General features: G+C 36.3%; 1 protein-coding gene across 2 annotated transcripts in view; it reads right to left on the bottom strand.

Annotated features, from left to right (window-relative positions):
• Nucleotides 1-26621, bottom strand: part of rgs6 (regulator of G protein signaling 6) — a 38977-nt gene extending 12356 nt beyond the window's left edge. Inside the window, exons 1-3 of one of the 2 annotated variants that reach the window (XM_077710825.1) lie at nucleotides 26155-26621; nucleotides 22684-23015; nucleotides 447-543 (exon numbers count right to left, since the gene is read on the bottom strand). In XM_077710825.1, the coding sequence (XP_077566951.1) occupies nucleotides 447-543; nucleotides 22684-22902 (316 nt within the window). In that variant the 5' untranslated portion in view covers nucleotides 22903-23015; nucleotides 26155-26621. Of the gene's footprint in view, nucleotides 1-446; nucleotides 544-3451; nucleotides 3618-22683; nucleotides 23016-26154 lie in introns of those variants that run through there. The other variant, XM_077710826.1, reaches the window with a different exon arrangement.
• Nucleotides 26622-26672: the final 51 nt, after the last annotated feature.

Raw genomic sequence — 26672 nt, 5'->3', positions numbered from 1 at the left:
GGAAATGCAGGAAAACACCTTAGACTTAACCAAATGGGAGGAACAACTATAACGTCTCCAAGCAAATTGGGAAATGAATCTTTATAAACTGTACACAGTACAGTGTGAAGCGACAACAGACACACACACATCAACAGTAACAGTTCCAGCAAATCAGTAAGGGGTTGATTGCCTTGCTTAGGGGCACCTTGACAGCAGGAGGACAGCATTACTCATGTCATTGTCACTCGCAGGTTTTCTATTGCCAACATTTAATCATAAGTTTCCCTCCCACTTCACCGCCAGCTATTTACACGTATCTGTACTGGCCTATTATTATTATAAAATTAAGTTGTTTGGAAAACAGGTTTTCCTTTGAGAAGCTAGTGACACATTTGAATGGAAAAAAAAACTGAAAGTGTTCACATAAATATGTTTACTCTATTAAGTCTCATTAAGAAACTTACCTGTGACAACACTAGGGATTTTGGTCATGAAGCTTTTGACTGTCCTGATGGGAACCCCTTCTGTTTCATCCTGGATGAGAGTCACAATGTCTTCAATCTTCAAACAACAAGCAAAAAACAAAGAAAAATTAAATAAAGATTAACAATTCCATATTTTTGCTGCATACTACACTGCCTTATTTTCCTGAACCTTTTGTGTGAAGTTGTTTGTGACGGAGACTTCAACAAAACGATAAAATACTTCCAAGCATATGTTTCCTCTCATCATTTTTTTTAAAGAACAGAAGGATCTCATTAAGTGAGTATTTTCTGCAGAAATACAAAATCATGATACATTCAATAATTCATATAAAGGCTAATGTACTGCAAAAAAACCTGGTTTAATTGCTTTCATTTTCAGACCCTTTTAACCACACATTTAGAAATATATGAGTAAGCGTTCAGCATAAATGTTCAAGAGTAAAAGAAACTTATGCGACTCAAAACAGTAGCAGAAGGAAAATTCATGGGTGTTAACATCCAGCACAGATGTTGGTAGCCCATGTGGAAATTCCGAATGACAAGCCTTCTGTTTATCGCAATCCAGCCATCAGATTGCTGTCATCCTTGTTAAAAGAATATATTCTGGCTCCTTGCCATTGGCTACTGAACAACCCCATCGTCATGACACGATTCTAACAAGACTTGATGGCATTCCGAGGTAGCTGGCCGAAATACAGAGAACTCTATGCTTTCCACTCCAATGATCATTTTCAAATAATACCAATTCTAAATGTATAACTAAGTTTGTAGAATTTAGGGTAAAAAAAAAAAATATATATATATATACGACACCCAACAGAGGAGTTAATAAAATAATATTGCGTGAACAAAGCATGAAAACTCAGTTACATGCTTTTATTACCATTATTAAATACTGCTAACAGAAAAATGAGCAAATTTCCTGTTTTCATTACCACATTATACCTTTTTCTATTAATACAAGCCATAATTAACAACTAATTGCTCTTCTATCACGAGCCAGAAGGTAAAACTAGCTTTGTGTTATGATAAATCACTTCTCAGATGTAGTATATATACTACACTTATGTCGAACACTTCTTGATAGAAACCAAAACACAATAAGAAAAACTAATATTGCCCTTGGCAGCCTGACTTGAAATTCTTCAGAAGACCAAGAAATATTCTCTACATGCACCTTGACCTCAACTCTTAAGTTGTTAACTTCATATAGCTTTAGTTTTTCATCAGCAGGTCATATTGCCCTTCTCGCATGGATACTTTTCAGGCTTTTTCAACCTTTGTGAAGCTATTTCTGCAGGTTGTTATCATCAGGTCAAGTAGGAAATTGGAAAGGGCTGTAAAGGTTTGAAGGTTTTCAAATTGGACACTTAGCTTTAGATCCATGCAAAGCAGAGCTCATTTTTTGGGGGGGAGAAGTTTGGCGTGTAAGTAGATTAAGGGGACTTTTACTTATTTGAAGTTTCTTCTATAGCTGCTCTATTTGCATCACCTACTTAGAATCCCACACAGTCAAGTGCAGAGACTTGACTGATTGCAAAAGCAACATTGCAAGCACTTCGGTGTCTTAAGTGGCAATCACATCTTAATTACAAAGTCAAGATGATGGGCAAATGGTCAAAGAACTTTTGAAGTTTTGGAAAGTTTTGCAATTTGGGCCAAGATTCAGTTATTACTAACCATTTACAGGTGATATACTGGAAAGAAAATGAGGGATAAACAGCTTTAAAATCTTTGCCTGCATTGGGTGAGGTAATAGTTTCCTTTAATTTCCTCTCTTCCCTTTAAAAATGACACTCAGGTTGATGAATCTGCATGTTAGAGGAGCTAAAAAGAACAACTTTTCAAAAAGGGAGAGATAATAGTTATACTACTTTGAATCATATGAATGAAAATATAAAAATCTCAATATTTTTTCTATCATAACATGAGATTACAACATTTTTAAGGCAATCTATGTATAAAAATGGAACAACCCTGGAATAAAAACAGACAAACAAACAGAAACAACTCAGCTCTGACTTAAAACTGTCCAAATGGCACAATCCTCCAAAAAGGATACCATGAAGAACTCACAATTTAGAAGTTGATGTATAAATGCATATCCTGTACTTGTATATTGAATTTTTGTCACTTATTCAGATAGAGAAACACATTATGGACTCAACTCAGAGTTATATAATTGAGTAATATGGCTCTCTATGTGTTTCTATTAAACAAAGTAGGCACTAAGCTGTACTTAAGAACCCAATGGGGGGTGTCACAATATCCCACCAAGAAATAATCATGCACTGGACAGAAAGCCTAGATTTGTAATAATAAACAACAAGAATCAGCCCTTATCCTCAAACAAGGCCAGTTAGTCAGTCATTGCTGTTCTTTTGATCGTAGTGACTGACAAGACCACTGTGGCTTTGGTAGAAAGTACTGTAGACCGCCTGCTGAGAGAAAATGTCAAGGCGGCCCCTCAGGGCAGATTTGCCTGCTCAGATATGCATGGGTAACATTGTAAAGCAAACTTGAGGCCACCTGCATCAATCCATCCAATGCATAAGAAGTATCAACTCTATGTAGTTTCAAGGGACTGCTGATTTGAAAGTCCTCATATTCATGCCTTAAATCCATCAAAGCTTCTTGAAAACTTTTGTATTTGACTCTATTTTACTCAGTGCAACACCATTTGAATTGAATAATTGATTTAAAAATCATAATCACCAATATGAATACGGAACAAATAATAAAAAAAATGTGCAGTGATGTCATGAAGAAAAGTTGTTGGTTTAGGAAGAAACACCTGATTGTGCTTGTAAAGATGACTCAAAGAAGGCATTCTTGAAAGATCACTGTGAATATGCTGCTTTTTTTCTTAATCAACCAGCTGACAAATGCACTTTCTTACCAGAACATTATGTTCTAATTATTACCCAGAGTCACAAAAGATGAATAGATATGACAAAGTAGTACTCTGCTCTAACTCATATTACCTTATGCTGACCTAGAAAAAATCTTCCCTGTCCACCAAGTAAATTTCTTGCATCAAATTTGAACTAACAAGCTTTTTTTTCTTTAAATCATCACCCTAAAATCAAAATAAAGAAATAAAGTATAATCTTCCCTCAGGAACTAACGTTTACAAAGCTTTATATACTGTACACGGCTATCTGTACAATATTGAACTCATGAATGGCATTTCCGAAGCATGGGTAAAGATCATTGCTATGCCAACCTTCAAAGGTCAAAGCACTTTAATGAGTAAACTGAAGATTTCTGCGTACAAGCGTGTTCTCACAGTAACACTATGACATCGTCTCAAACACAAATGAATTGCCATTCATCCAAAGTGGGGGGAATGATTCACATTTGAGATAGCGAATGGTCTTCCTGCAACAAATCCAGGTTTATATACGAAGGTCATATACAAGGCCGGGCGGGCTGACAGTTACAATGACGTTGGGTCTTACTGGTTTCAGGCCAGTGCGTCAGGCAGCAGGAGGATGTGACTGTTAATGGAAGTCTAATGACAACAGGATGGCTTCTGCACACTTGACTGCTGGTGCATTGCTGCCTGACAAGCAAGGCGAGATAGTCCCAGAGAAATTGATGATAGCAGTCACAATTTACTAAATTGATGTCTCCAACGTAAATATGCTTTAAAAAAATCTTTCTATACAACCATTCACACTAACTCATTATAAAATGAGTGGGCTCACAAACACTTAAAATACAACACTTGTGTTTATCCATTTTAAGATATGTGCTCTTTCCAAATAATGTATTTATTTCTTTTAACAATGTTCAAAAGGTTAATGGATCAGTAATTTCTGGTTTTTCTTGGCGCAATTAAATGGTGATAAGTCAAAAAACTTTGGAGTTTGAACAAAATGAATTGCCTTTTGGCATCAGCATTTTACTACTCAAAAAGGGTATATAGCATATATTTTTTCTCAATGGCCTTTTCCATCCATCATTCCACAATTAATGTCATGCAGCCAAAAAATGCCTTACTCTCTCCCATTGAAATAATTCCTCCACTACGGCAGCCAATTACTGGTTTATCAAATAAAAATCTGTGATCAAGTGTTCCATTTGCATGTCTGGACAAGATTTCAATGAAATAAATATGACTTTATATTAAAAATGGGTCATAGAGTTGATAGAAATGTGTGGATTGCTGTCTGGCTCGGAGCAGAACTAGAATATGAATTGAGGGCAAACATACTCTGGAAAATAATTGTTTGAGACAAGATTTCATTGCTCCCAGCAGCGAGGGGCATCATAACACTGCTGACCTCGCGTCTCAAAGACATCCATACCTGACAGAATTTGAGTAATCATCACGGCGGGAGGCTGATTATTGCGCTATCCACGTTCACCGGATGGAGTCGAACCATTCGTTCTGCCTACAGCAAAGTGTGTCATTAGCGTGAAATCAAATCCGAATTTGAAAGCGTGTTTGTTTAATGAAACGAAGACCGAGATGAATCTTTCCATCTTCATTTATGATCATTAGCCCAACTAATATGACATCAAGGTTTCTTGTTCAGCTTTTCTGCTCATCTGCTTTAGGTACAAATACAATAATGTGTTTTATGACATTGGTCAACCTGCCCTTGATTGGAATTTGGATGCCAAGTGTTAAAATAATCCATTCCATGGCCAGTGTTTATACGAGAACTAACTCATACTTATAAATATATCATTCTTGCGGTGTTTCTTAGGGTACCCGGATCTATATTTTCATATTTAGGCAGTGGGCTACTACTTTTGAATAAGTTTAAATCATAAAATACGTGGTTTGAATGTATGGTAGCTTAATATTTTGTATTTAGATGACAGTATGGCCAGTACAAATTTCAGAAGTAGTAGTAGTTTGTTGAATCATATTATATAAAGTCATGGATGTTAGGATTTTTGGACATTTCTAAAGCTACCTAAAGCTTCTAAATCTTTCTTTTCTCATTATAAGAGATTCACGTGTCTTGTAATACCACAAGGATGATTAAAAAAAATGGGGGGTGGGTGTTTCAGCCCTGAGGCCCACTATGATTTACACAGTTCTAAACACTATTAAATTTGAAGAAAAAAAACTACAAGCTTGCATTTGCCACTGACTTATTTAAAGAAGCAAGAAAAAAAATATATATACATATATATATTTATAAACTCAATGTCTGTTCAAGCAAGCCAAGTCTTTCTTGCTATTTTCTGTGGAATTTTGCCCATTCAATACTGGCAGATTCTTCAATGGAAAGCACAACAAACTGACCAAAATGCTACTACACCATGAAGGCCATGTGTTTATCACAAGGAAAATATGTTAATTGGAGAAAAGCCGGCATTAAAAAACATTCCTTAATAAGCATTACATAGGAAATAGACCGAATTATTGCTTCCCTATATCATTGTTTTACTGGTAAATCAGCACCATGGACAGCGGTCACATCTGTTCAAACTAAGGACAAAAATGATGATTTCAAATCATTATCAGTGGTTTATACACTACATTTAAGACATTGTGAACGAAACAGGAACAAAAACATGATTTGAGTTTGTGTAGCAGCATCTGTCTAGTTTTATTATTAATTTATTATTAATTTAATAAATATAAAATCTTATGAATTATGGTTTAAACTTAGGTTGAAACTAAATGAGACAACATCTAGCAATCACATCTGCAATTATTTTGCATATTTAAAACTGTTGGACTATTACCCATGTATGTTGACAGATTTACAAATTAACATTCTTAGCATGAAAATATATAAAGGTTCATGTGTCAGATTCATCAATAGTGTGCAACCAAACAAAGCGTTTCATCCTCTAAGGTCCAATTAAAGTGGAGCTGTGAGAGTTCCATTTAGAGTTCTACCTTGGTGTAACACAACTGCAATACCTGACAAAGAGGATTGATTCCACTTCAAGCCTCTCAGATTTAAGCGGAGCAAGGCGTGCTAAAAAGAATTGATGTGTTTGTTTACTGTATGACCTTTGAGTTGCTCATATGTGAAAGCCCGTGGATAAAGAGGGAATTGTTAATGGATCGATTCATTAAGGTATTATGTTCTATATTTAAAAATGGCTGTATTTATCGGAAAATTAGAATGTATTGACTTTTGGAGAAGTAAAAATAAGTTCTCATGAATATTTCCCACAGCTTTCAAATTCTTAAAAATGATGTGTCTTTCAAAAAGACTGTTTAAAATTGACTCTTGAATCTTAGTATTAATAAAAGAGTGCAAAGCATGATATCGATGGAAATTTAAAGGTTAATACATCAGCAATGAGGCAAATTTCTAAGAATAATCCCCGTTTCCATTGCTTTGAAGATGTAACATTACCATTTCTATTAGTTTTAATTCATCTCATCTAATATAATTACTCACTACATGCAAGCTTTAGGACTTGAATTTGACGTGAATTTCTAAGGAATTTGATTGGGTTGAAACCCATGCAGTTAGAAAAGTGACCGACACTTGAGGGACAATAATATTCTGAAAAAATAAGTCAATGTGAATGGAAAGGAATGGCTGGTTTAGCGGTTTTCAGGCCTCATTCATATGGCCACCTATCCTGCAGTCTAATAGTACCTATTTGTACCACAGCGCATTTGCTTAGATAAACAGGTATGAAATACTGCAATACATTTGAAAGCAGTTCCGTGGAGAAATACCCCAAGGTAGACATTTCCATTTTCACCTCCTATTTCTCTATAGATAGAAGCTGAACATACGAGGTAATCCAAAGTAATAGAAAGCTCAATCTTTCCAGAAGTGAAACAAAAGAACTAAGAGTCAATCTAATTATTTGGTTCTTGTATTCAAAGTAGAACAACAGCAACATGGCAGGAGAGACCTCATATATTTACCTCGCCATCGATTGCACTAACGATCCCCAGGGAACTTCTACCTGATAGATGGAGAGGCCAGACATTGGTCCTCCAGCTCTCTTTATCTACCAAGCTCCAGGACAAGCCTATTTATTGAAGCACCATCTAAAAGCCATACTTTTTTTTTTTTTTTTACCACCTCGACGGACCCTGGAGAGGTTGTTGGTTTTGCCTTTGTAGCGATTGTAGCGCTGCCAGGACTTTTAAACCAACGACCATACAGCAGCAGCTCATACAAGTGCCCACTTTGGCAAAGGATGAGGGTGAAAACAAGCTGCAGTGGATGTCATAGTCACTCTGCAAATTGGTGAGAGGAGAGACTCTCGGGCATGAGTGGACATTTGAAAGTTGAAAGGCATCAAACGGCTGCTATTGAGAGAGCGTTGACACTGCAGAAAACCCCAGCCATTCATTATCGAGTTATGATTAAATAACTGGTGAAGTAACAATGTGACCATGGGAGTTAAATTCAGGCTGTGCTGATAGTTACAGTTGAAATTGTTCACTGAAAAGAAGTGAGAGCAGAAAAGACTCAAGCTTATTGCATCTGAAATGAATGCTGGGAATGCCCTGATAATTCAGTTTTATATAAAAATGAGTAAATAGTAATGTGGCAAATTAATACATGAGTTTTTGACGAAAAGAGCCACAACCAATTCATATTTTCCAATGTTATTTCTTGTGAATTTACTACGAATTTAAAAGTCAAAATGTAAACGAGTGCCTTTTCAATTTTTTTTAGTAATTTCACCACTTTTAAAGTGGAAATATTTTACATTTTATAGAAGAGAACATTTTCCTCTGGGATTTTGCCAATGTAGATTTCCAACATAATGTGCAAAATCTTTTTAAAAAATTATCAAAAAGACTCATGCTTACTTCAGCCTCTGAAAATATCACATTGACTGCTCATGTTGCATTTTAGAAAGGTATTAAACTCTCTTTTGAACTGAGTGATTGGTGTGATACATAAAATGAAAGTTAAAAAGTCCCTTGACATTTTGATGACTAAAGCAGCTGTTATTCAAATGAGTTGGGCTTACACGGGCATGCTCCCTCCATTTGTTGCACATCAAATAAAGAAAAAGTGTCACTCTTGATGAGACTAGCAATCACAGTGAATTCCTAATGTAGAAGACGAGGTCCAATTCATGAATCCGGCTGAAGCAGTCAAGGAAAACGTTCACTTTGGGAAGTCATTTCTTTTCAGTGCGGCGTGAAGAGAGATAGCGGCTAACCATTAAGAGGCAAACTCTGGAATTTTAGTCCCATAAGACTGCTGGATGGGAGATGAGCACACCTTCAATCATGACAATATTGATTATGCACATATCTATTTGTTCCTGTGTAAGGAGGGTTATTTTTAAATTATTATTTCTTTCGTCGTGGCTGTGGCCCCAAGAAGTGAAAGATTGATAATGTAGGATTTAAAAAAAAAGAAGTTTCCAGACTTATAAATAAGATGTGAGAAATGAAGTGTAGAAAAAGACAAACGCTGTCTCTTACATTAGCTAAAAAGAGGCTTTTTTTCCAAATGTAAGTGAAGATGGGAATGCAATATTGAGGAGTTCTGATGGAAAAAGGAGACTTTGACTTATCCAGTCTCAACATGAATTATTTACACTTGCATGCAAAGATACATGAAGAAAAAGCCTGGGCGTAAGAAAGCATGTATTTTTTAGTCTTGTAGAGAGGACATACATGTTATCCCTTAGACCCTAGATACTTTCCCTCGCTAGTATTTTAAAGCAATTTTGATAGAAGTATAGAAGAAATGGTTTGTGCTTGCAAAAAAAAAGAACAATAGAAAATTGCTATGTTGCAATGATGTGTCCAAAACAGTGACAGAAAAGGCTTTAAAAAAACTATGAGTGGGTGTTCTCTGATGCATTATTTCAGGTGGAATAACTCTAAGATAGATTTAAGTGGCCAATTTGTTTTCTACGTGTAAAATGACAGAGTATTTTCATTTTTTCACCTTAAACAAGACTCCAAGGTGAAGACAAAATCAGGCACCAACTCAGTGCTCACCTAACAGACAGTTTAATTAGTAAGTAAATGTCACAATCGATGTGAAACTCAGTCAAGTGTGCATCCTCAAGCCATGCACGTTACTGTTGGTTTGTGTAGGTTAATTGGATGACTTTGACCCCAGTAGAAAAAGACGCAATTAGACAGGAGGGAGCTGGGATTGGCTTGCCGGAAGTGATTAGCAACATAACATCGGTATATATATACACTCAGGAAGCAATTAAACAGTTGGAGTAATGGCCAGTAACTTTTAAGATGTTAAACATCTGCAGTTGCCATGCCAACCAACTCCTGCAATCTACTAGTCTTTACTCATCCCAACTTTGTCAACTTTAAAGCATCTGGTGTTGCCATGGCAACCCCTCATTGCTCACTTTACAGGCCACTTGTCAAAATGTATGACTCACTCAACTAATCAGCATACATTAATAAAATGTACTTAAAATGTCAAACAAACAGAATTTAAAAAGAAATGTTCTAAATAGCCCTCCAAAATAGAACCTGAAATTCTCCCAATACATAATAGCTGTATCCAAAATGTCCTTAATTTAGCCAATAATACTGTACTGATTTGAATTGATAAACATAAAAAAAAGATTCATCACTTTGCATCCTTTCTAATTTAGTTCAGTGAATATGTGCGCGTGTTCGGGTGTCAAACTTTAAAGCTTTTAAGAGGCACTTTTGAAGACCGCCAGCATTCTAACCAACAGACAGCGTGATGCCAGAAAGGTTTTCTGTTTTTTCTCTTCAGATAAAAACGCTAAAACCTGACAATTACTTGAATTGTGTCAGAGGAAGACAGCCGATACATCATAGGAAATATGCTCAATAAAAAAAAAGCCACAGTGAAAGTGAAATTTAGCACAAAAAGGGTAGCTGGTGACATGTTGTCAGATGTGTTCAAAGAGGTCTTTTTTTTCCTTTCTTCCTTTTAAAGAGAATTTATCAAGGCATGAGTCTGCAAATGGCTCAAATTTGGTTAAGAACAATAGACGACAAATCTGTAAAAGTACATTTGTGCCAAGTTTTATCTAAATTTGAGGTATTCGTATGTTTTATATCTTAGTGGAATTGACCAAAAAGGTATTGGAAACAGCGTTACGATTCTGTTTTAATCATTGGATAATATCAACAGCATATTATTGACTATAGTAAACTGGTTCTTTATATTCATACAAGTAGGCAGGCGAGATTTTCATTTTTAAGCAATGATTGACTTAATTTGTGTCCTTGCAGCATCTTGATTATATAAAACAGATGCAAAAAAGTGGCAAGCAGCAGAATAAGCAAATCTGAAAATGTTCAATAGAAAAGTCAATCAGCTAAAAATGGGGCTAATTAAATCACAAAATTACAATAGCGGCTCCTGTGCTGATTTTTTTAAAATTCCATTGGCGTACATCATGTCTTTGTTGTTGTAATTACTGTTGTCTTTATCACTGATTAAACAAACATTACTGAAAATGTTGAAAGAAATATTCATAAAAAATATTACATTAGTTTGGGTTGAGATAAAAGATATGGAAAAATTTTGTGAGTATTTTTTATAGTGCATATTTTTGAAGGTTTCAGTCCTATTTCATGACTCATTGCTATTTTACCATCTCATAGTAAGTGTACAGGGTTGGTTTTGAACACCCACTCGAGTTACTGAATATGATTTCAAGCCAGATAAAGGACTAGTGAAGTGAGATTTGTCTTGCAAATAAACCTCCTCTAATGCATTTCTGCTGGATGCATCACTTGGAATGAAGTGATTCATCTTAGTATATTGAGTGAGAACGTGAACTGAAAGCAGCCAAGCAAGGTTGAACCGACCAATATTTTCTTGTGGTGAACCTTAAAACTTTCTGAAAGCTGCCCTAATGAAGCAACATGGTGTGTGTTTGGATTTGATGATTTATCCTTACATGATGGCAACCTTGACAATTGTGAAAAATCTAAAATACTATACCATAATTTCCTCACTATAAGGTGAATGAGATTCTAAAGCCTATACTAGTCTAATGGCCTATCTTAAAATTTGTTTCATATATAAAGCGTACCAGATAATAAAATGCAGTATTAGGTAGTGGTAATAGTAGTGGTCATAGTAGTAGTGGTAGTGGTAATAGTAGCAGTAGTAGTGGTAGTGGTAATAGTAGCAGTAGTAGTGGTAGTGGTAATAGTAGCAGTAGTAGTGGTAGTGGTATTAGTAGCAGTAGTAGTGGTAGTGGTAATAGTGGCAGTAGTAGTGGTAGTGGTAATAGTAGCAGTAGTAGTGGTAGTGGTAATAGTAGCAGTAGTAGTGGTAGTGGTAATAGTAGCAGTAGTAGTGGTAGTGGTAGTAGGGGATTGTGGTATACATCAACACTACTCTTTTGTCAAACACATTTGTTTTATCACTCTATTTTGCACTGATTTCAAAAACAATCCCAATGGCTGCCTCACTCTAAATTGCACAGATTGGCAAGAAATTAGATTTCAAGACATATATTATGAGCATGACTTCATCTTATTACAGCGTAAAATAAAGAATAGCTTTCTTTTTGTTTCACCAACAGCCCATCATTTCCTTTGGTTACGGTTAACATTATTATTTTTAACTTTCACTCTGCCACGTCATAAATGTTTTTGCCTCAATTAAAAATTCAAGCAACAGATACATGATGAAAGAGTCTCAAGAGGCTTAATTATGTGCGGAGACATAATGAGGACACCCCTGCATATTAATGTCCTGTTAGTTGTTTACACAAACAGAAGTTTTCAGCAAACTATATTTAAAACTATCTATTTCAATATTTGTTCTACTACAGTTCCCCATAAGCAAAATTGACCAATTACAGCTATGTTAATTCTTTATTCAGTTCCTGATCATTTGCAAAAGTTAAATCAAGGAAACTGCACTGTCCTTGTTTGCTGAAGACGTTTCATCTCAAAGGTTTTTCAGCTTCTATTTTTAGACCTGCAGTTCTTGCCTCAATATATGCCACTGTGGCTTTGTTGCCTGGAGGTTGTTAACACAATTGAGACGTCAATATTTGTTATAGAAGCATATGCCGCCTAACATAAATATGTTAAATGAATATGATACTTTAAATGAACAAAGCCACTGTTATTTGAGCTAAAAAAAATATCTGCAGAAGCATTAAACAGCTTTGAAGGCATTGGTTGCAGTGGCAGCATCAGAACATGTCCAGGAGCAAGGGACACATTGTTAAAAAAACAGGTATTCCGCTGCAAAGAGAGGAGGCATTGCCTTGAAAATAAACCATTGGCCTTAGAAAAGTATGTTTTTTTTTCTGACTGTGTTCTTCTCATCCGCCTATAAGTTTTTCAGTTCAGCTGCTCACAAATTTTGGATGAACTTTATGGAACATTGTGTGTCTGTGTCAGATAAGTAAGTTTCTTAGGGTGGACACCGAATTCTTGCAAATGACCTCGTGAACCAAGTATCTAATTACCATGCTGACCAGTGGCGTATTGTTACAGACTGAATAAAAAACTTTAAAAAACTATCTCCCTTCACTAAATTCTTCCACAAGTTAGACAAATTCATTTCCAACTGATTAGGGATGATGAATATCTTAAAAAAAACAACATGCATTCAAATCTAAATGTATTTGCTAGCGAAACAACTCAAGTTGTCTTCCACCTACTGCCCAAAATTACCTGGGATAGACTTCAGCACCCCCCACGACCATCATAAGGATGAGCGGAATAGAAAAATGAATAAATTATTATAATATAACCACAAGGAGAGTCAAAGTTGATGACTACCAATGGTTTTCAACAGAAATAATTGACAAAATAATGCGTAGCCTACACTTGTTTTGATGATAATGTTACAACACATGTTTACTGCCTTTCCCTGATAGATATTGATCACTCAGTTTCATAAAGAAATTGTCTGCCTGTACAACTACGTGCATCCCTATGAAATATTAACTCTCTTTCTGGGCACGCATGGATCAAATGAGAGCGTTAAGTGCTAAAAACATCAGAGCTCTCTAGTCTCTTAAGATGTTAAAGTGTCTCCCTAATGGAGTCACAAGACCAAAATTTGATCAGCGTTGTTTTTTCTCCATCTTGAATCCCTAACGTAATAAGTCTTCTTTTAATTTTAAAAGCTAAAGTACTTTGTCTTGTGCTGGAGTAATGTAAAGATACAAATTAAATCAATGGCTTTTTATGATTTTCAGTCAAATAAAATGAGATATTACTGATGATAAATGAGATTAACTCACTTTTGTGAAAGAATCGTATTAGATAATGAAATTAAAAAATATCTGCAGCATTAAATTAAGGAATTATTCATCAAAATATGTTTTCATCCCCACGTGTTCCCCTATTCACATTTGTACCACCCATAAGACAACAATAGTACACAAGAACTGAAATCCCACCACAGTAGATGAATGATAACCTAATGATGTTTATATCATACAGAGTTTATCCGCCATCATTGGAGAGGAAAGAGAGACCTTTCATAGAAATGTCAGAGCAACCAATCAGAGTGACATATATTAAGATCCATATTAGTACCTTCTAAATTATGTTTTATCTTTCATAGATTGGTGATCATAACAAAACATATATAAGCAATAAAAAAAAGAAAAAACCCAAAACAGTATCTTTATAATTCTACCTGGACAATATTTTGCTAAATTATTACAATCCAATGTATTAACATAACTTACAACTGTAACATTTAACTACTCATTCCACACTGCTTTGAGCCAAACATGACATTCTGGCAACACACTAATATTGCATCTGTTTTACATTAATATTGACCTTTGACTATGGTGGCTGTGGGGTTTTAAAATGTCTTAACCTTAGCATCTGCCTTTGCCTACATTAGAAAAAACAACTTTCCATTTAATATTTGCATTAAATTGTGGCTCACAGAAGAAATCCTTGAAAAGCCTGTCGTCTCTACTTTGCCTAATTTAGCCGTATCTTGATTACATTACAAAAGAAAATTGGTTTAAATGCGTAGTTTTGAGCTATTTTCAGCATTTGGGCTATAGAAAAAAAAGATGTATATTATTTGGCCAAATGTAAATCAGTTTGTGTTCAATTTTAAAGAGTGTGTCAATGGTTTATGTCCTAGTACAGGAAAAAAATTCTCGTTTTCATCTTTAGATATTGACATACGTTACTAAGCTTTAGTGGAGCAAAGATCCAAGCCCCCTTTAATGTATGTATCACCTAACCTCCCCTGAAGTCTAATCTTTGATTAACATTCATGACAGCAAGTCAGATCTCATATTTGCATGACTCACAACAAATGCGCAGTCAATCTTTTTCCACTGCCTTCCCCAAACTGCCGCCTTAGCAGGGGGAAATAAGAAAGCGGGTGCTGAATTAAGTCAAGTTCAGCGAATATCTCACATCCAGAATTATTAGCTTTCCCTTACAGTGTCATATTGCGGCACTTTGACTTCTTATTCAACTTTGAAACAACAAAAATGGAGCTGAGACAGAGAAAAGAGGACAAAGAAAATCCTTCAGCAATAAATTGAAGTGTTTCAATTTGAATTTCTATATTTATATGCGGAACTATGGATACATCACAAAATTGATGATAGAAACGGCATTCATTGTCTGATATTTTTCTAATAAACTGAACAGGTGTTAGACTACAGGGCTAGAACTCACTATGAAAGGCTCCAGGTGAACTTATTTACAGATGAGGTCAAGTATCTCACTAAATATTAAAACCAAGATGAGAGCTTTGTACGTCCTCCCAATCCCTTTCAAGTTTTAAACCCATGCAAGGCTTGTTGTTTTTCAGCAGCACTCTTTTGTAATGGCGGCCAATATTTTCACCACATCTCATTAGAACCCCCAGACAACGTCACTGTTATTGTTATACCTTACAAAACAATATGCTAATTCCTTTTTAGACAATGATTATCCGTGGGATTAATTGGAATTAAGCAGTTTGCTCTTTTGGACAAGGCCGTTGTGTTCACAACAAAGAATTACGGCATCACAAAACCTGGATGAACCACAAACTGTTCGCCCCGGCCGGCCTACTTTGTTTGACTGTGATTATTATTGCTGGCTGCGTGTTTGAGGCACCATCTGCATCTCAAAATTACAGTAAACACGCGTGAAGCACGCATGGCACAAACACATGGCAGGGTGATAACTTAAATTTACACATTATTTGGAAACAGAAAATGATGAAAAAAATATCTACACAATTACACTATTACTGACCATCACAACATGAGTCCATAAAGTTCTCTATTTTAACTACTATAGTCTGTTTGCAATTAAAAAAAACAAAGCATTATAGTGTATTTTATATATAACATTTTCTCACACAACTAAAACTGCCAAATCTTTGCGAACTGAATTTACTCGTTGTGAAACATTAAAAGAAATAGTGACAACTTCATTACCAAATAACATGATTTCACACGTGTTACACACAAAAAAAATAAGAAAAAAACTCTACCCTTTCAGAAATACCATAAACTTCCCTTATGTCCATGTACAATTAGCCCACAGATCTCCAAACAACTTCCAATTTATCTGAACATTTCCTACTCTGATAATTCCAAGTACATCCCCCCTCAAGGGAGACATTTGTTATAGCCAAATTCAACCATTGAACTGTACATGCATCAATGCTAACAGTAAAGAACTCTAAATTCCTACATATAAATCATTTCCTCTAGTATCTCACTTCCACTTCATTAAATAACCAACACAATACTTCTTTTATAGATTGATATACTGTATTTCTCCCCAAGCAAATTCCCACCTGATCTTTCTTTTGCATTTGCAGTCACCTCACCTTTATTTTGTATGAACAAGCAGAACTGGACATGTTGACATAGAATCAAGGCCATGCGGCTTTTTTTTGACATCTGCTGTCAGTGTTTAGACTTTATCCCATAAAAAAACACCCTGAACGCATCAATAAAGCCAACTGGTTGCCTACTGGATGAGAAAGATGAGCAAAGAAGGGAGTAGAGAACCCAGAAAGTGATTTACATTAGAGTCATTCAAATGTGACTGGTTTCCATTTAGGCTCTGGTGCCTGTATATTTGAATAAACTGATACATAAGTTTAGAGCTCATTCAAATGGATTTTTCTATGCATTTATCTTTCTCTAGTTAACACATTGTACTATTGGTAACCATATAATAATTTGGAATCAAAAACATTACTGAAAAACAACAAATTCTAATAGGGAGGACTTTAAAAGGCTAATTTATGATGGCCCAGAAAAGATCCCTTGGTTTATGATGGGAAAATATGCATTAATGATTTGAAAAATGATATGATATTTTTGTCTACCCACAGTAAATTAATGGTGGGACATGGTGTGAATCTAAGCAGTGAATTAAACCGAATCTGAAACTTGTGATGTGGGTAATAATCCTTTCATCTTGAAATTTGCAATTTAAACCCCCCAATTAACCTCTCCCCCCTGCCTCTATTCGATTAGCCCGCTGCTTCTACCTGCTGTCGTGATGAGAGTTCTCCTCAGATATCTGCAAGCAGCTGGTCTTCCTCATCACGACTCTCACAAGTGACTTTAACTTACTCATCTGAAGGGAATTTCATTATTTTCCAGAAATGTCAAAATAAACTGAGGATTAGGATGACATAAAAATGTCTGCCTAGTGATAAAGAGTGACTGGAAAATCAGTTCAAGGTTATAAGAGGAGTACAAGAAGTGTCAATCTTCTTCCATATTCCAATTTTAGATACGGAAAGTCTTAATTTAACATGGACAATGACAAAGTACTGGGTAAGTTTTCTTCCATACACTACTGACAATTTTATATTGTCATTTGTAATTACTTTGCTCAAGTTATGTTTGGTCAGTTTCCAGTTTTAACAGCCACAGAGATAAAAAAAAAAAAAAGAATAACTTACAATATACGTCAAACCTAAAATGAGTTTACTGCAAGGATTGAGTTAAACTCTTTACAAAAATGCCATAAAGTCATTGACTTCTATCCAAGCACGATGCTATTTTTATGTCTTAAAACGTTCTTCTTGGATATGTTAATGAGACAAAGCCTAGATATATGGATGAGAACAACAAAAAACATCAACAACAACAACTCTTCATCTCCAAGACACAAATACAACCTAATAAGGGGTTCTAAAATAACCAAATTGGTGACATTCTTTGGAGAATTACACAGAATTTCCCTATACTACAAAGTCAACAACTATTTGTATTTGTGGGTGCTTAAAAAAAATTAAAATAAAACATGAGCGGCTATTTCCAACGGTTAGTGTTGGAATTTTATGATCAGTTACAATAGTATCTATGCCTTCAGAGATGAGTTTAAATGTTGGTTATGTTCCATCAAAAAATAATAGTCAAGCTAGGAAAAGCACAATAGAGGCTCAGCGGCAAGTGATTCATGTTTTTTTGTTCAGCGATAAATATCCGGGCAGTGTGAAATTGGCTAATAAATATCCTGTGGGCTGCAGTGAGGGGACATGACTTCCATTTTATGGCCTCAACTCAAAGGATGAAAGCTATAGACAAAAGTCATCATGGGGTGAGAAATTTCTACTCTGCCAAGTCCATTCTAAAAGTCATTAAACGACTTATTGCAAATAACAACTGATACTATTTATGCAATGACAACTACAAGTACAGTACATAATACAATGTATTATTAGAGGGTGGCATTTTGCATTAAAGTGCATTTACGGTAGTCATCAAAGTAACAGTCAAGTGTAATGCTGATAGATGAAAATGACATTATAATATTAATAATGCCGCCAAATCTCTCGTTATAATGAATCTATAATCCTTTAAAGTTAAAGAGCTGAAGCAAACTAAATGAAATTATCCCTTATGGGAATCAAATCCTGATCTTTGAAGTTCATTTAAAATAACTCATCATAACTATGCAACTTATGTAAAAACTGAATATTTAATTTAGTTCTTGTATTCGCTGGTCACTACTGAACTCTCATCAAAATGTAACATTTTTCCTTAGTTAAGTTCAAAAAGAAAATCTTATATTCATTACAAACAGAATAAATAATTAAAAAAACTAACTACATTTCAAAACTAGTGAGATCTTTGGTATGATCTTCTAACTTAAAAATCTGCCTCACCTCTATATTTTATATAAAAACTTGGGAATAAAACTGCCTTGTTCCCTGCTGAGTGTTGTTGAGGTAGCGTTCAAGCATTGTTGACACAAAAACGGCATGTGCACATTGTGCATGTATTCACAAGTGTAAAGCCGGCGCAGAATTGAACACGAACCACAATGCGCCTTTTCAATCCGCGTTCTAAAGCACCCTCCCTGACTTGAGGGCGCAGGCATCTGTATAAACAGCTGCTATTGTCAGTATACTACGCAAGGGCGGGAGGGGTCTCATCCAGGTTATCATTAAACTCAAGTCTTTACCATCCAAACAAAAAGACAGCAATAAGGCAAATGCATTGTTTTCATTTCCAAAATATACAATTATCATCAAACTGTGATAGAAAATGATTGTCAGTGTGACACAGACAAACAATATGTATGGGAACAAAAAACCCACCCACAGAGTCCTGCATTTCAATAAGCAAGGCATGCAGGTGGGTGCAAGTTAGATGGGGGGGGGGGGGGGGGGGAGAGAATAAAAATAGGATGAGACGCATCTAGGGAAAGGCAAGCTAGGAGAAAGAAGCAGTCGGTTGAGATGAATGACTCCCCGTGGGTGAGCGCCATCACTTCTTGTTCTAATTATTCTCGACTATCAGCTCTTATGATCGGCCCCAGTTTAACCTTTTAACTTTAGAACGTCACCCTCTAAATGTCACTGCGTTCGTTTGGGAAGCAGAGGTGAAAGAGTTGGGGGGGTGGTCTTGCTTCAATTAAAAGCAGAGCTTGTTAGTTTGTTTCCAAAAGATTTGTAGGGAGTAAATTGGGAGCACCATTTACATCATTTTCTACCGACTCCCATTCGTAGATGATTGATGAGTCATCTGGCGAGATAATGGGATGGTGGTTCATGCCATGCATTTTTCATAGTCTGGCAAGCTTATGCCCAGAAGCAAATGTTGGGAATCAGCAGGTCCGTTATCGTTTAAAGTTGAACTGCTGAGAAGAGGCTGGGGCGCCGCTTTCTCTTGGCCCTTTCCAAACCACACATTAGAATTTTTGCTGTGTAAGTGCTTTCCTCTTGTTTCATTATAATGGCTTCACATTAGTTGTTGGTTAAGGGCAATGACATCTTTTTGTTTTGCTATTATAAATCTCCATTCCTTTTTTTTGTTGCATGTGCCGCCTTTGAGTTACATTTAAACTGGAGCCAAATACAACTGATGGGAAAAAAGTGAATATTCCAGTTATAAGTCGCTACAGTTGAATAATTTCCTTATGAAATTGGGAGTGCCCTCAACCGCCAACTCTAAAATGTCATCAAAGATGTATGCAAAGATGGCAAAACCATGTTTGAAAATTCTATCATGAACTATATGAAAGCCAAATTATTCTTATTAATAAGATTTAAACATAAAAACTCAAGAAAGCTGCCTCCTTCCTCCTATTCTTATCATGAGGCTCACTCCTCCACTAAGTATTGTGGAAATTGTTTAAAATGTTATGTTATCCCGCTGAGTGATGTTCCCACTGAAAACAACTAGCTTTGTGAAAGCAATAAACGACAACCATAATGTTTATTGTCCCACACAATCTAATGCTTCGCTTTTTTACCACCACCATTACCTGAAATAACCTTCATTCCAATGACGCTTGCTGATCACGCTCACCAAGACATGAGAGAGGAGTGACAGCAAATTCTAAGATGCACTCTTTCAGGTTTATTCAGTTTAAAATCCCCTTCTTTCACTCCATTTCTTCCACTTTCAAGCTGCAAATCTGCAGTCTTTTTGTCATTTTGTTAAAAAAGAAGCCCCTATTCCCATCGCCATCTTGATTTAGCACCAAGTCATTAATCAAAGGTGACAATAGCACACTGGTCGTTATAGTGGCATCTTCTCATGAAAAGGAACTGATTTCCCATTGTCCGATACCATTATCTACGGTCGAATGAATAATGAAGATCAACTCGGTCAAAAAATATTTTAACATACCCTCTTACAAGCTACTCTTCACTGAACCTCAAATGCACGTTTCTGATATAATAGTACCAGATCTAATAAAAGCTTAGAGAGATAGCCACTGGAGGATAAGAAGTTAAAATAAATAATCCAGAATAATATATGTGAATTCTTATCTGCAGTCGTACTCCAAAATATGAACTGCATCATTCATAAAAAGACAAAAATCCTCTTTTTGTGCAGTCAGCACAACTCCAACACACAAAAGAAGGAGAATTTCTGAAGCAAAAAAACATTTGTCAATGTAAAAATCATTTTTCCTGCTGCCTGCTTTGTTTGCCTTTTTATGTCAACATGTCTCTATAGTTGTTCCCTCCATTGCAGGCTCTCCATTCAATATAATAGAAGACTTCAACGCGTGAATTATTCAACAATGCACTCAGCGACTATGCATTTTGATTGAAAAGTTTGCAGCAGATTACGCTTGCTTAAGGTCATTTTTCTTTTATTTTCCGAAGGCTACTTTTGACGAAAATATGATTTAAATTGTGGTGATGCCCTCCAACCATCACTCTCTAATCTTTTTTTTTGCCTTACAATGCTTTATGTTGCTATAAATAAATAAATAAATGTCTTCAATTGCTGCCTGCTGGGGAAGCAGTGAGACATAGGGTCATTACATTAGCCGTGTTATTTTCTAGCCGGTATGAGGGCCGCATGCAAACATGGTATGCGTCACGGTTCATTTAGCGTGACGCCGTTTGCGGACGGTCACGTCCATTTTGGCATTCAGTCACGACAACCCCCCCCTCCCAGACATACACCGACTGCAGTACTTTAGGAGGTGGCAAGATTGCCTGTAGAATGGAGTCATCTCATCTTGTTGCTCCCTCCTATGCATGCAGGATGCTCACCTAGGGAATTTAGGCCTAAGGTAGTGCTAGGCAGTCAAGTGGTTAGCACATATGCCTCACAGTTCTGAGATCAAGGATTCAATCCCTTTCTGTATGGAGGTCTTAATGTTCACTACATGACATGGCTTCTCCAGGTACTCCAGTTTCTATCCATTTACCAAAACATGCATAGTAGGCTGACTGAACACTCAAAATTGCTCATGGGTAGGGGTGTGAGTGTGCATGGTGGTCCCTACGATAGGTTGGCAACCAGTTCAGGTTGTACACAGTCTAGTTGGCTGGGTTGTTGGTTCGGCTGCAGCACCCCCAGGACCTTAATTAAGATTAGCAGCTCAGAAAATATTGGGGGACACTCAGGTTAAATATACACACACACACAAACATGTACTATAACGTCATGTGTTAAAACATGAAGTGAACGTGACTTTTATGCTGAGACTGTTGATTGTTTGGTAAATTTAAGATAAAAAATGTGTAGCTTGTTCTGAGCGTGAAACGTCTAAATGTGACAGGAATATGCGTTTAAATTATAAGGTTAAAATGTAAAACTTATCAGGTCAAAAGTGCAAATTATGATGTTAAAAATGGGATACCTTATCATAAATTACCAATAAGAAATCACATTAAAACAGGAAATCTCCTGTTGTGACCCAAATAAGCATAAGTTTGTGTACAAAACCAAACTAACCAATGGATTCAGTCCTCAGCCTCACTATAGTTATCCTAGGCAACTCTTATCAGGGTCAAACCTCACTTGGCAAAGCAAGCAAACCAAGCCAGCAGAACGCAGAGCTGCTGCAACCAACAGATATTTCCCACAGGAAGCTGATAACAGCAGCACCATGGACATCCATCAGATAGCCACGGAGCGATACCGTTGTTGGTTTGGTCTATAATCTAACTTTATTGCAACAATATGTCAATTGTGCACTGAAAGCACCAACCAAAAGGTCCATCCATGAAGATGAATTTTTCAGGGCAAACCAAGATAATTTATCATTACCATATCACCTACTACACATGGAAACACCATCTCACACATTGTTGAATAACATATTTTCAAAAAATAGTGTTTAGAGTTCCATATCATTTCATTTTCTGTTTATATGGATGAAAATGTGTGGAGATAAATAAGATAAAAATGTTTCAATGATTCAAAAATGTGCGCTCACTTGCATCCAAAGCATTGCTATAGTACCCTAACGTTTCTATTCTATGAGTGTTTGGCAACCTTTCCTCATGTTTTGTATATGAACCGCACATGAAACACTTGATCAGACTTATTCCAACTGTGTGCCTTGAGCACTCCAACAATAAATAAAAACAACAAACAGTGTAAATTGTCTTACTTTTCTGTAGACAATCATGTTGGGGGAATCATCATCGGGATCCACGATGCTCATGGACCTCATAGACAGTAATGGTCGGGTTGGAGGCATCTGAACGTCATCTTTAGAGTCTTCCACATCCTCATCAGTTTCCGTAGATCCAGAGGAGCTCAATTGCTCATCACTTTCTTGTTCTTCTTCTTTTGTATCTTGTTGTTGTTGTATTGGTGCCTCAGCCATATCCTCACTCCCCCTGAACTCTCTTTAAGTTATCCTGTCTTCTTTAAAAGTGTCACACACAAACACACGCTTGTCCTTGTCCTTAATGTTCCTCCATCAGGATTGAGCTTGTGCTGAAGGAAGAGCAAAATGGATAAATCACACAACGCTCTATTTTTATGTAGATGGCATTTACAGGCCAGGGGGAGAAAAAAATGATCAACCCATGTTTTATGTTGGATTGAAGTTTTTATAGCTATTGGATTTTTTATTCCAAAAGTTGTTGTAATAATAAGTTCACAAATAGAGGGATTTTTAACACCAAAAAGTTTTATTTCCCCTCAGTATAGCTGGTTGTTTTAGCTATGAGAGAAATTCAGGGGAAAAAGAAGAAAACAAACAGGCTAAATTGCTTTTTCCTGTCATGCTCAAATTCAACCTTGCTCAAAGCAGGTTGTAACTTTCTCTTCAATTTCTCTTTTTTTTTAATGTTTGACAGTACTCTGAACTTTTTGTCTGGTTTCCTCTACCTAAATCAAGTCTTTTACTCTTATCACAAAACCACTTTAGACATATAATCATTAAAATGACATAAAATTAAACAATAACATGACAATTAACATGAAATATGACATCACTTTTAAACTTCAGTTCTTTTTTTCAACTACTCGGTCATTCATTTGTACTACTTAGAAATAACAAGCAGTATCTAACACAATTCCAAGATTCTCTATTAGAGATATTGATCCAGTAAGATACAAGGAGATTTAACTTCCCACATTTTGTTTGTGTATAGTAAATCTATATCTAACTTCTTAGTCCACATTGATTCTGAGAGGTGCACCATTGTACTCACAAAATTAATGGGAAAAAAGTAAGGAGTAGTACGCTTAAAACAAAATGTGATACCTAAGGCACGCAATTTGGAATTCACACTACTTAGATGGGGAGAATTGCTACTTTCCTCAACTCCAAATTCTCATTTGTCTTTAAGGTATTATTGTGAGTGATTATCATGTGGTGAGATGCGAGATTAAAAGGGATGTTTCTTCACTGAGATGGACAAATGTACATTTAGGCTTAATTTTTTGTTTGAAATTCCTTTCAGATAAGACACTAACTCTTTTTATTGAAATGTGGCGCAATAGCCTATCTTTAGGTTCATTTAAGTAAGGTTTTCACTTTGAATCGTGCATAATAAACCTACAATTGTGGCAAGTGTGTATCCTTCCAGAAATAGGCAAACATTTCTAAGGCTGGAGTATTGACTTAAAGAACCAGATGACATAAAACTAATCCTCTGGTACTCATGTGCAAACTATTGGGACACTCTCTCCCGTTCTGGTTTCCATTTGGCACTCAGTCCATATAAAGCAATGTCACATGTCTTTCTTTGTGTGCTGACTTATAGCTCATTAAAGTATTTTTTTAAGTTACAGTTCCATCGTAATTTCTGAACGCATTGAGATGAAAGTTTTTGGGGGAAAAACCTTCTCAATCCTCACCAGCCGCTGTGATGACAGCTCGTCAATGCTGGCGAGGTGCCTGCATGTTTTTTTATTTTCTTTTTTCCGATAGACCTTCCACATTGAATTATTATATCCAAGCAGCTGCAACGTGGGGAGAAATTATTCACACCAAAATGCACACTACAGAATTCAATAAGTCAATATAATTATCATAAGGTGAATGGAGAATCACAAATGTGTGTAGGGAGCATTTTGTTTACTGCATCATAATTAATTTCTGGGTGTTGCCATTGGATTGTTAATTCCTGTTTGTGTATAATACTACTTTCAGAGCACTAAAACTCACAGATGTTCTATTATGAAATGCCGCTTCAAACCAGACAATAAAAAAGGGACAAACTATTCTTTACTACTACTGCAATGCTACTATGTTACATCTTCATAAAATCTCTCATTTCCTTCCCATTCAAAAAAATAATAGTATCACCAACTCCTCGTTTTAAACTACAAGTTAACACATTGTTGTCTTTTTTATGTTTAACGGAAAAAACCCGACTCCAAGGCCAACTACACTACTCAGACTCAAGAAAGTTGTTCATGTCTGCCCAAAATTGAGGTCACCAGCAACTCAACTGTCTCATCATTCTTATATCACTGCACACTTATATTACTTTTGGAAACCCTAGGGTCATACAATCTCTTCCTGGGATGCTGGTTAAACTTTCCTATCTTTAATTCACACCTTCAATTTCAACACTGCTGTCGCTGTTCACTGTCATGGGGTGCTGAAGCACATTCCGGTGGATTTCAGGCTAAAGGTGGACTATCAACTGGTCGCCAGATAGTCTGAGGGAACAAACGCCCAAATAACATGTTTATCCAGAAATATGTGAGTGTGATTTTAGAGTAATATTTAGGTAAATTGCATTTGTAAGGATTGATATTGTTATTGTACAATAGTATGATCATTGTGTGTTTTGACATGCTCATTTTTAAGATTATCCATCTTTTTACATGCAAACACAAGTTTGCCCACATTTTGGCTTGTGCAAAGATTAAATAAATCATCCCTGGCAGTGTTTATCATATGTTCTATTCTCAGCATGTCAGGCGGTCTCTTAATTCTCTGAGGACATCTTCATAAATAGTACTTGATTGCTGCAGACTAGGGTTTTTCTGGCCTATAAACACAACATGAAACTGCCAGATTTTAAGGCAATTATAGGACAAACGCTCACTGAGATTATCCAGTGTAGACATTTATAGTTGAGGGAGTCTTCTCACTACAATTCCCACCAGTTTTGAAATTTTGTAATTCATGGCTGCTGTTACAATTCTTTGTTATAGCAAAGTGTGATTATTCCAGCATTGGGGAAAAACTCAGGTTTGTAAGATGTTTTTTTTTTGGTGCACACCTTATTTGAGCAGCAGAGAAATGCCGGTCACTATCTTACACGCCAGACAAATTTGAGAACTCAACAAAACTAATACTGCATTCAAGCACTTTGTGATGCTGGTGTGTCCTCTGTCATATTTATGAAGGGCAGTTGAAAGATATAACATAACATATTGTCACACAAGTAAGTGCTTAACTTATTTTACTGTGGTAAACACAGACATACAGGTATCAAGTCCCCTCTTACAAATAACACACACATGTACAGTAGGTGTAAAAGGGGAGCTTTAGAACCATGCAACACTACACAACTGGTACCTACGTGTTGCCTACATATACAAAAATCCAACTATTAATACCTTGAGGAGTAAAAATAAAAAGACTTGTGATAGGAAATGAACTTCTTACCTTAAAGGTCTCTTCCACTTCTTATCTTTGTCTTCTTGATCTCATGCAGTTCATATAACTGCATTCGCAGCTCCTCCGAACGCACGGATGCACTGATGGAGAGCGAGAGAGGGAGTGAGCGGGAGAATCTAAAACCATCGAAAAGGGAGAGAGCAAAAGAGAGAGAGGGATAGAGAGAGGGAGAGAGTGAGAGGAGGGATAAAAATGCTGTGTGTGATTTTATCTGTGTGATAGACAGGGAAAAAGTGAACGTGTGTGAGAGTGATTTATATAGGCAGACTGTATGAAAGTGTTTAAATGAGAGTTTATGTGAAAGGGGGTGGAGTTATGTGTGCGTGAGAGAGAAATGAGCGACAGAGAAAGCCGATTGAGTGTGAATGGGAGACATATTGTTTGTATGAGGGCATCTGTGAGAGGAGAGGAGAGAGAGAGGATAGAAAATGTAAGGCTATGAGGGCGTGTTTGTGTCTGAGATTGAGATTTAGATGGACAGCTTGAGTGAGAGAGTGCCTGAGAGA

The sequence above is a fragment of the Stigmatopora nigra genome, chromosome 2 (genome assembly GCF_051989575.1).
Source record: "Stigmatopora nigra isolate UIUO_SnigA chromosome 2, RoL_Snig_1.1, whole genome shotgun sequence".
NCBI lineage: Eukaryota > Metazoa > Chordata > Actinopteri > Syngnathiformes > Syngnathidae > Stigmatopora > Stigmatopora nigra.
Note: the sequence above shows the minus strand (reverse complement) of the source record. Positions and strands in the feature narration are given on the sequence as shown.